Genomic DNA, 9,822 nt, shown 5'->3' with positions numbered 1-9,822 from the left:
TGTGGGACAGTAGGCTGCTCTTCCTGTTGCGTTCCCCTGGCTGCCAGCCTCTTGCCCCACTTTTGAATCGAGGCCACTCACACTGGTGGGCTGGTGGGACAGGCAGTGCTCGTGGTGCTGGAACACGCTGTGCCTCATGGACACCCTCTGGAGGCCTTGGCCTCCTCGAAACGCTGTGCTTGGTCCACTGCATTGTGGACACGTGTGATGAGTGCAGCGGGCCTGTGTTATCTCTCACTGCAGGCTGGCTGCCGTGCTGCCTGTGGCACAGCCAGATTTGAGGCTGATCCTTCAGACCCAGCAGGAGGGCTGTGCTTGGCCATTCCCACTCACAGCTGCCCAAAGGCTCTGTTGAAGCAGCAGACTTCACTCTGGCAGCCCTGGCACATGTGGGCTGTTCTCAGAGTTTGCAGGGAAACTGGTTGTCTGCCCTGGGTAGAGATTCCTGATGCCTGCATGGTACCAGGTAGGTTCCCTGGCAGTTGTTATTTGTGCAGAAGTATACTGATACCATCTAAGGTCTCCTGATTTCCCTGTGGGTTCAGGTTATTCCAGTTATGAGCCTTCTGCAAGTGTGCCAGTAGTGTTAAGGGAGCTAATCCCAGGAAAGAGATGAAAAATAACCTTGAGAAGTATTAGTTTAGTGTGAACAGTAGGTACCTGGGCAATTCCCAGGGAAGTGTAGGAACCTGGTGTTTGCAGCAGAGCATGTAACTTCTGTCCTCCTGCTCCTTCCGTCTGTGGGCTGATCCCCAAGAAGAGAGAGACTGTGACTCCCTGTGTCAGACCTTCTGCATATGTTCTCTCTTGCCATCCTTGTGCTCTTTCGGATTTGAAGAAAGGCTGTGTGTGCTAACATCTGCTCCAGCTCTCCTTGAAAATTATCACCAGGAAGTGCTTGGCACAAGAGAATTGTTCCTTTGTGTGCAGCACCCTAGTCTGGTAACTAAAGCTTTTGCCTTCGATGAGTGTGAACTTTCTGTTGAAGCCAATGGCTTTGTCTTGTGGGAGCAGAGGTTGAATGGATGCTTCCGCAGTGCTTGTTTTGTGTGTTCTTTCCCAGCAGTAGTAGCATCAGGATTGGCATAGGATCAGGACTGCTTCTCCTACCGGCACATCTGCCTTATGGCAGAACATGCTGGTGATATGGACTGGTTTCTGAAGGAAGCTGGAGATGCTGAGGACTGTCCCTAGGGAATCTTTCTTGAATGAACAGACAGTCTTCCAAATTTTTTTGTGGGTTGTTTTTTTTTTTTTTTTTTGGCTACAGCAGTGGGGTTTGAAAAGAGAGGCCACAGGCAACAGAAGCCAGTGCCCCTTTAATTCTGTGACCTGCCAAATAATGCACAGGGGAGCTCTCTTCCCTCTGTGCACTGCAGTTCATACATAAAATGTGTATTCCTAGAAGCTAACTTGCAGCTTTGAAATACCAGTCTGAGCTCTTCCTTAACACAAAAATCTTTGTGGTGCAGTTGCTTCCCAGTCACCTCAGCTTGGATTGTGAGAAGTGGACAAGCTACCCCTACCCCACAGCCTGCTGCTGCAAGTGATAGCTACCAGAGGGTTTGGCTTTGGCTACACTGGGATGACTTGGGAATTTTGATCTGACCAAGTGTGGCAGCAAATGCTGCTGTTCCTGAAGTGTGCCAGCAGCTTAGGTGAGATGAATGCAGTACAGAGAACATCCTGCTTGTAGTGAAATAGATGAGACCCAGGAATGCAAGGATTTTGTACTGAACACTGCAACATCTGAGACCCTGTGCAGATATGCAGGAGCTTTCTATCTGTGCTGACAGAGCCTGTACCTGCAGGGTTAGAGGACTAAAGCTTTGAGGGTGAACTGTCCCTCTTATTCTATTCCTCTTCCAAGAATGTCACAGAGCCAGGAGGGTGTCTTGCTGGGTGCAGGTAGGAGCACTGCTGCTGGGAGCAAAGAAGCTGCAACAAAGGGGGGTGGCTCTGCTGGGACCAGCCATGGGGCTATTGGTACTTGGCTTCTAAGGCATTTTGTCTCTGCAGAGCTTCCTGAGAGCTGGGCTGATATGCAGGAGCCGCTGCTTGAGGGGATGTGCTTCACGCTTAAGTATCTTGGCATGACGCTGGTAGAAAAACCCAAAGGAGAAGACATGGCTGCTGCTGCCATCCGCAGGATTGTGGCCACGGTGAGAGATGACCCTGGGGCCCTGCTGTGCTGTGGTGGAGAAAAGCCAGTTCAGAGCCCAGCCCATGGACTTTGGGAAGCATCCATGTCCCAGCTCTGAACTCCAGTGAGGGACTGAGCTGTTGCCAAGAGGAGAGTGATGTGCAGGAGGCTGGCTGGTCTCTGGCTCTGTGCTGTGAGGGAAGCTGTTTTCCTGCTTCCACACCTGAAACATGGCTAGGAGCTGAGCTGTGTGTGTCACAGCATGGGGAGGAGGGTGAAGTACTGGGGCAAGTGGGGGCTGTCCTTTCCTATGTGCATGGCAGTAATGTGAATGGATTCCAGGGGCATTCTATGTGGGGCATGCCTGATCTCCAGGCTCTGCTTTCCCATCCCTGCAGCAGGAGCCTTTGCAGCAAGGATCCAAGTGGGTGTCACTCCATACAGAGTCTGGCGGGCTCCTGACACCAAGGGGGTGGTGGTGAAGATCCTTGCCAGATAAGCAGAGGTGTCTGGTGTTTCCCCACTCCCAGGCACGGGCAGGTGCTCGCAAGTTCCAGAAGGTGATTTTGACAGTGTCTCCAAGGGGCATCTCACTGCAGGATGCAGACACAAAGGAGATGGTTGAGAACATCTCCATCTACAGGTGGGCATGGCATGTGGAAGGCTTGGGTGTTCCCCAGCAGCCAGGGGAGAGTCTGATGGGATCTTGAGAAGCGAGGGAGGGATGGGCCTTGTGTCAGTGATACCTTCAAGCTCCTTTGGCTCCCTGAGGCCTGTGCCCTCTCCCTGCTGAGCCCCACAGCGCTTCCTGGGGCTGAATGCTGGCAGGGTCCTTGTCTGCCTTGAGTTCTGGCCTCCAGTCATGTCCTTGGAGGCAATCACCCACCCTTCTGTGCTTGTTTTGTCTCAGTGTTTGAGTTCATATATTGGGTGGAACTGGGCATCAGAGGACTGAGGAGCACACTGGAGCAGCATAGGAGGGAATGCCTGTGGATGCAGGCTCTTTCTAGCTGTAGGTGCCAGGCAGCCTCTGGCCCTTTCTTGTGGCGTGAGCTGCCTTAATCATCTGGGGCAGATGAAAGCCTCAGGCTGTCAGCTCTGCTTGTTGGTGGGCTGGGAGAAGAGTAGACCTGTGCTAGGGTCCCTTATTACCCTGAGCAGCAACTCTCTTCTTACAGGATCTCCTACTGCACGACAGACAAGCTGCAGAACAAAGTCTTTGCTTATGTTGCCCAGAGCCAGGAGAGCGGGGCACTGGAGTGCCATGCCTTCCTCTCACCCAAGAAGAAGATTGTAAGCACTTCCCTTCTGTTCTTGGCTCCATGAGGTAAGGGTGGGAACAAGGACTTTACTTTTCTCCCTTCAGAGAGAGAGAAGGTCCTTACCTCTGTGCACCTCAGCTGGAAATGGAGCCAGGGAGAATGTGTGCTCACACACTGCAGAGGCAGGTGGTGAGCAAAAGGAGGTTCTTCTGTCCCAGCTCCTCTGGGATCTCCTCTTGGGGTTGGCTAGCCCACATGGGTAGACAGCATTGAGCTCTGGCCTTCTGGGTGTGCTCTGCAGAGAAGGGCAGTGAGGGAGGCCTGGGGACTCACATTTCATTGTAGTGGGGTTGTCTCAGCTTGAGGGCCCAGACGGAAGCAGACATTCCCTCTCTTTCTTGTACCCAGGCTCAGGCTGTGACTCTGACTGTGGCCCAGGCCTTCCAGATGGCACTGGATCTCTGGGAAGCAGCACACGCAGGTAGGAGGAATTTCTCAAACATATCTCTCTGCCTAACCCTGGGATCAGGGTCTCCAGTGTGGGACCCTGTCCTGGGCTGTGTAGAGGAGAGAAAGCTCACTGCCTGGCTGCTGAAACACACCAAGCAGGGAGGGTGTCCTCCCTGCTGTTGTGTTCTCTGCCTCTGCCCCACATGGGAAGCCTACCCTGTCTCTGGCTGGGGTGGGGTTTGGAGCATCCCTGCTATCCGTGCTGAACTCTTCTGCACTGCTGAGCTTTAGCACAGCTCAGGGCCGTGTGGTACCTGCCCTGAGCATTTGATCCCGCACCCTTGTTTGTGCCTTCCCCTGAGCACAGCAGGGATATCTGTCTCTTGCCCACAGTCCTGCCTGTACATCCCTTGCTGGGCCTTCTTCAGGTTGCAGGCACTAACTCTGCTGCTTTTGCCCTGTCCCAGGCTCTAGGCAGGAACAGCCCCTTCACCCTTCATGTGTCTTGGAGAGCAGTGAGCCCAGCAGACCAAGTGAGCCAGCCCCCCCGGGGAGCCCTCCCTTCAGACACCAGTTTGGGGTACAGTATGTGCAAGTCTGGCCCATGTCCAGGGCTGTCTCACGTTAGGGCAGGGAAAGAATAACCTTTACAGAGCTCCCTCCTGGCCTTCCAGGACCCTATTGATGTCTGCACAGCCTCCCTCACACATGGTGGCCTGACATGAAGAAGGGCACTATGCTCTGTCTGGCTTACAAAGCAGGCACAGTTCCTCAGGTGGTCTTTGCTCCAGGAGCTTTCCTGACAGACCCAGCATTGTGCAGCCCTCAGCCCTGCCCTTCTGGGACTGTCAAACACCAAACAGGTGCCATGGCTAGGGGTGAGACACTGTCTTTGAAGCAGAGGACCCTTTGGTCATCATCTTGCCAGCCTGGGCTAAGGCTCAGCCTTGCCCATCTGCACTACACCTACTGCATGTCCAGAGCCAGTCAGAGCATTGCCAGTGTTGCTGGTCTCAGTGTGTTCCTCCCCAGGAGCCTCTGGATGCTTGGTCTTTGGCCTCCTGCTTCCAGTGCTAACCCAGCCTGGCAGTGCTTGGGATCATACTTGCTTACAGCCTGGGTGATCCTCTGCCTGGCCCTCCAGCTGCAAGATGTGCTCACCCCACTACTGTCTGGGCAAAGATGCCCTTTATCTGTGCCATGCCTGGTGGGTGACTGTGGCTTGTGAAGGGACCAGGGACTGCTCTCCTGCTCCATAACAGGCTCTGGGTGGACCAGCCTCACTCCTAGCAGCAACCTATCCAGGCACTGAGGTGTCATGGTGGGTTTTTTTGGTTTGTTTGTTTGCTTGCCAGGAGGAGGAAGAGGAGGAAGAAGATGATAACATCGTTGAAACCTTATCTGGGTAGGTGGTGAGCTGCTGCTTGTGTTCAAGCATCTCTCTGATAAACCCTGTCTTGTTTCCTTCTTTGTTGCCCATGCAGGGGGAGCTGCTGGGGCCATGGGCACGGTGGGAGCATAGAAGAAATCTGCATGGAGGCAATGGGGAGCTTCCTGCTGCTTTCTCTGCCTCTGTCAGCTGAACAGGGGGCTGGGCTGGGGAGGGGCAGATCTTGCAGTTCAGCTTTTGCAGTGGAGGTGTGGGGGACAGATGCTGACCCTCAGAATGTACCCAGATGTTACTTGTTCTGTTTCTGCCATTCTTTGCAGAGGCCAGCCTGTCCAGACATGCTTCTCTAGAGGGACTAGGAGAGGTGTGCCCCTGGAGCTTGGGACAGGATGGAGGCCTGGTCATGCTGACTTCTGTGTGGGCTAGGGCATGGAGCTGAGCTTGCTGGTGTCTGTCCTGTGTTTGGGAGGAGCTGGTGGTACCAGTCCAGTAGTGGAGGATTAACCTGTAGGTCCAAGCAACCTGATCCAGTTGAAGAAGATGTCCCTGCTTATTGCAGGGGGCTTGGACTAGATGAACTTTGAAGGTCCCTTACAACCCAAACTATTCTGTGTGATTCTGTCTTTGCAGAAGTGCCTGTGGTGATGGGTGTGAAAGGCCTCTTCCACTGTGGCTGTTCTCTGTGGCACCACAGGGCTGAGCCCAGGCTGAGCTGGTGTGAGCCAGGAACCAGTGTGTGCACAGATTAAGCTTTGTATGTGGCTGTGTGAAGTGGCAGCCCGTTATATGTGGGAGCTCCTGGTGGGAAGATGTGGCTTTGCAGTCTCAGGATAGGCTGGCTTAGGGAAAAGGTTTGGTAGCAAGTGGGTGAGGACCTGTGTGGGGGTGCTGCTGCACCATGCCTGTGTTGTCAGGGTCATGAGCATGCTGTGTCTCTCAGCAGGCCTTGCTTGGGGTATGATGGGTGCTCTCTTCTCTTTCAAAGCAGCACGGAGGAGCTGGGGAGGGGAGCCCACAGCCTAGCAGGTAAGTTCCTTCCTTCAGTGCTGCTTTGCCACATCCCCCAGCATGGCCTCTGCAGGGGTAGAGGGCTGATGGGTTACCTGGGAAGGCCTGTTTCCCTTCCCAGGCTGCGCTGGCTTCCCAACCACACACCTCATGGACCAGGTCTTCCTTTCTCTTGCTTTTCAGAGTCAGTACCTCTTGTGCCCAGAGTGAGCTCGCCTACTGCACAGCTACTGTGCTACCGTTTGGGGCAACCCCCAGACAGCTGGAAGGGGCTGGCAAGGGTTGGAGACCTCCCCACAGGTCACCCCAAGACTGCTGGCCCCAAAACTTCCCTGGGCTAAGGCAGATCTCTGCAACCATGGACCAGCCACTCAGGATTCACCCTGTGCCTGCTTCTGGGCCAGACAGTGCCTGCTCCTGCCACTCCCCACCAGGCGTGGGGTCTGCTGGCACCATTGCCATGCAGTGCACAGACTGTGACACCCGCTCCTTGTCCTGCTTTCTGCCTGCATGAACTGCCTCAAGCTGCAGCTGTTCCCAGCTCAGGCTGGTGGACCGATGCTCCTCGCTCTGCCTGCTCCCAGTGCATGCAGAGCCACCCCAAGTGCTCCAAGCCTGCAAGATGCAGCCAGTGTGCCTTGGATTGCACTGTCTCACCTGCCTTGCTTGTTTCTCCCACCTTGCTCCTCGTGGTGGCAGCTGGGAACCAGCTGAAGCTGAGCAGCCCCCCTGGAGATGGTGGAGGATTTGCTCAGCATGCGTGACCCTCGGGGAGCAATAGCTCTTGGCCTGGAGGAGTGAGTGAGGAAGGCCTTGCCCCCGCTGTTCAGCCCCGCACCGTCTCACGAGGGAAATGAGCTGGTTTTTAAAGGAAAGCTATGCCCTTATAGGGAAATAAAGTGATTTTTTTACCATTGTGATTTGGGTTTGAGTGCTGGATGGGGTGCTATGCACAGGTGTGCCAAGGTACTGTGTGTCTGCTGTGCTGTGCTGGGCTGTTCCCTGAGCTCATGGAGACTGCAGCTGCCCTGGAGCTCCCATGCCTTCCTGTCTTCCTCTGTTGCTGGCCCTGAGGGAGCAGGTTCCCCTGCATGGAAGGCTGCTGGAGCCCAGGGTGTTCTTTGTTATCTTGGGGAGAGCTGGTCCAGGCTGTGCTGGACTGATCTGTCTTGAGAACCTGTGACTGTCATCTACACTGATGAGCTGACAGCTAATGATGCTGAGGCCAGGGATGACACAAGCCCCCTTTGTGCCAGTAGGTTTCAACCTCTTCCCCCCATGTGCCTGCTCTGCTCTGACGTGCCTTTGCTGCCCACCTGGCTGTGGCCTGGACACATGGGCAAGGCATGCACTTGGTTTCCTTCCTCAGATAGAGAGGGGAGGCTGCAGCCAGCAGCATGTCTAGTTTCTCCAGCAAGTTAACAGTTTGTAGCTGCCTTCTGTCTGAGGAGCTTGCTGCTGGGTTCCTATCACATTGCAGCACATCTTCCCTTCTAAGGCTGGTGACACTGCCAGCCCAGCTGAGCAGTAGTCTGTGTGCAGCCTGGAGTGGCAGAGCTGGTCTCCCAGTGACTGCAGTAGGCAGATGCTCGGGTCCCTGCAGGTCAGGCAAGAGCTGCACGCTGGTGTTCTCACTTGTGGTTTTGTATGTTGAGTTACGGGCTCATGCCTTTCCTCCCACAGCTGACTGTACAGAGCAACCTGGAGATGTTATTGGGGTTGTTAGGGTGAGCTGGGCAGTCAACACAGCCCCTTCCAGTCAGCAGCCTGCTGGGATCTGGCTTTATCCTTCTTCTTGGCCCAGCTGCCAGAGTGGCTCTGCTCTCTGCAGTGTGTTTTGTTGGTGCAGAGAAAGCAGCTATGATGCTATCCTCAGTGGAACAACCTGTAACTGCAGCTTGTTGGGCAGCATGACGTGGCCCAGCCTGCAGCACTGCCATGCCACTGAGGGTCAGAGAGGTGTGCAAGATGACCTTAGACCAAACACATATGTTCAAGAAGTGCTGGTACATGTGCACACACAAACCTGCAACTCAACAGGAACGATGCTGCCTTTGAGCCAGGATGCTTTTATTGAAAAGACCCTGCCCCAGGGAGTCGCTTATCCTGCCCCATTCCCACCTAGCCCTGCATGCAGCAGGAGCTGAGCAGCACCTGGAAGGAAGAGTCCTGAAAGTGCTTTACTGGGAGATTTATTCCTGGAAGACAATGGATCCTGTGATGTTTGAGTCCTGGGCTGCAGAGCCAGCACCCCAGCTCAGTGACAGAGCAGAGCACAGAGAGAGAGCAGCAGCCAGGGCACTAGTTGCCATCTCTGCAGCAAAGAGCTTCCTGGTATCACTCTGCTCCCTTCTACCACCAGCAAGACCTGGCCTCAGCCATCGATAGAGCAGTGCAGATACCCAGCGAGAGACTTCTGCCTGCAGGCTCTGGGGAGCAAATAAGCACAGTCCAAACATCACCTCTTCATCAGTCCCAGAGTAGTCGATGGCTCATGTTGTCCTCTCATGAGCAGACTGGGCACATGACAGTGCGCCAGCAGTCCACCAGCTCTGGGCATTTAGGGGCAGCCCTTTCCAACAGGACTGTGTCACATCAGCCAACCTGGTGCAAGCCACTGGGCCAGTTCCAGGAACAGAAGCATCAGCAGTGACCATACCATACCCACATGAGACAGAAGGAGCCAGGAGTGGGATATGACACTGCTGAAGCCAGGGTTGTCTCCAGAGCAGTGGTGAGCTCTGCAGCACGCATTCCACTGAGACCTTGCCTGGCCTAACTACATTATCTCCTCCAGGCAGCACAGGCATTGCACTGCTCCAAAGGTGCTCAGCAGCTCCCCTACGAACAGCTTGAATGTGTCAGGACTGAGCCCTAGCCCTAGCTAGGAAATGGCAAAGCCACAGCCATGCCCTGGCACTGCCTGCTCCCATAGCTCTATGGCCCTCACACCACCACACAGAATGGCTCCTACCAGCATTCCTCGCCCTTGGCTGCACGCTCCACAGGCCAGCCAGGCACTGTGGCAGCACTAGCTCTTCATGCTTGTTTGTGTCTTTATCCCCTGCAGCAGGGAGAGGCCTTGAAGCCCCTGCATGGTGATGATGGGGTGCAGCGGAGCCCCACTCTCCAGCAGGGGTCCATTCTTCAGCTGTGCTTGCTGGGCCCAGCCCCACAGATAACCCTTCCACCTCCTGGCCGCGACTCCAGCCCCACAGATAACCCTTCCACCCCCTGGCCGCGACTCCCCTGGCGGCACTGAGGCAAATGCCCACACTGCCCCAGCCCCTCAGTCTCAGGGCCAAAAGGGCAGCCCTCTGAGCCCAGACACAGCAGCTAAGAGCATGTTCTGCTCCATGCTGCCTGCCTGGAAGGTGTCCAGTACCACATGGCTGCATCCATGCCTTTGGCCAAGCCACTGCACAGGGACGTTGCCTCCCCTTAAGCCGGTGCCTCAGCCCCTCTGCTTGCCTCCCAAGGCTGGCGGTGCGGCCCCCAACCCTTTCTCCGCTCAGCGCTCCGCAGCGGCAGGGCAGCAGGGCCAGGCGTGCGGGATGGGCATGGCCACA

At 55.3% G+C, this 9,822-nt stretch overlaps 1 protein-coding gene across 2 annotated transcripts; it reads left to right on the top strand.

Annotated features, from left to right (window-relative positions):
* The first annotated feature begins 2,025 nt into the window (after positions 1-2,025).
* Positions 2,026-6,271, top strand: LOC104402584 (low density lipoprotein receptor adapter protein 1-like). 2 transcript variants are annotated; one of them, XM_010010490.1, is made up of 7 exons: positions 2,026-2,162; positions 2,674-2,786; positions 3,322-3,436; positions 3,814-3,886; positions 4,323-4,388; positions 5,211-5,260; positions 6,186-6,271. In XM_010010490.1, exons 1-6 carry the CDS (start codon positions 2,043-2,045, stop codon positions 5,234-5,236), a joined length of 513 nt encoding a protein of 170 aa, XP_010008792.1. In that variant the 5' UTR covers positions 2,026-2,042; the 3' UTR covers positions 5,237-5,260; positions 6,186-6,271. The 2 variants fall into 2 exon arrangements, with proteins under 2 accessions (XP_010008792.1, XP_010008793.1); XM_010010491.1 differs by lacking the exon at positions 4,323-4,388.
* The last annotated feature ends 3,551 nt before the right edge of the window (positions 6,272-9,822 follow it).

The sequence above is a fragment of the Nestor notabilis genome, unplaced genomic scaffold (assembly GCF_000696875.1).
Source record: "Nestor notabilis isolate BGI_N333 unplaced genomic scaffold, ASM69687v1 scaffold22992, whole genome shotgun sequence".
NCBI lineage: Eukaryota > Metazoa > Chordata > Aves > Psittaciformes > Psittacidae > Nestor > Nestor notabilis.
This window is presented reverse-complemented; position numbering and strand designations above follow the sequence as displayed.

Bases quoted from the DNA above. Each gene is read 5' to 3' on its own strand.
- LOC104402584 (XM_010010490.1), top strand. From the start codon at position 2,043: ATGCAGGAGCCGCTGCTTGAGGGGATGTGCTTCACGCTTAAGTATCTT. The intron at 2,787-3,321 runs GTGGGCATGGCA...CTCTTCTTACAG, and splicing joins GAGAACATCTCCATCTACAG to GATCTCCTACTGCACGACAG. The intron at 4,389-5,210 runs GTGAGCCAGCCC...TTTGCTTGCCAG, and splicing joins CAGTGAGCCCAGCAGACCAA to GAGGAGGAAGAGGAGGAAGA.